Source organism: Myotis davidii, unplaced genomic scaffold (genome assembly GCF_000327345.1).
Source record: "Myotis davidii unplaced genomic scaffold, ASM32734v1 scaffold3211, whole genome shotgun sequence".
In the NCBI taxonomy this organism is placed as follows: domain Eukaryota; kingdom Metazoa; phylum Chordata; class Mammalia; order Chiroptera; family Vespertilionidae; genus Myotis; species Myotis davidii.
Genome location: NW_006282526.1, coordinates 194,629 through 195,079, shown reverse-complemented (window position 1 = coordinate 195,079; position 451 = coordinate 194,629). Strand labels below are relative to the sequence as shown.

Below are 451 nucleotides of genomic sequence, written 5' to 3'. Positions count from 1 at the left end.
AGGCCAGGTCTGGCTCACCTGCTTCCACAGGGACCGTCTTCTGGTACGTGGAGGGCACCTTGGCCACGTCCTCGAAGGTGGAGGCATTCTGCAAGACCGGACGGAGGTCAGAGGGCCAGACCCGCGCCCCACCCCCTCAGCTAGGAAGCTCCTGCCCCCACGGCTGTCCTGGACCCAAGGGCCCCAGAGGCTCTGCAGGGACCCGTCCCTGTGAGCTGCCGCCCAGCAGGTGCCCACGCCCCCGACCGGAACGCCTGCCCTGCTGGGAACATAGCCAGGAAGAGGAGCGCCAGCCCAGGGCTCACCTTGTCCATGCGGTCCTTCTGCACCCCGTACTTGCCGCCGAAGCCCTTGGAGTAGTCTGCAACGGCATAGCGTGGATTCAGGGCGCGGGCAGGGCGGCCGACGGCAGGCCCAGCAACCGCCCCAAATGCACCCAGAGCGGGAGGAG

The 451-nt window shown here is 68.3% G+C and overlaps 1 protein-coding gene across 1 annotated transcript in view; it reads right to left on the bottom strand.

Annotated features, from left to right (window-relative positions):
* The window catches only part of CTTN (cortactin), a 36,952-nt gene that overhangs the window by 6,149 nt on the left and 30,352 nt on the right, over nucleotides 1-451 (bottom strand). The window contains 2 exon segments of the mRNA XM_015560200.1: nucleotides 19-88; nucleotides 306-361. Coding sequence (XP_015415686.1) covers nucleotides 19-88; nucleotides 306-361 — 126 coding nt within the window.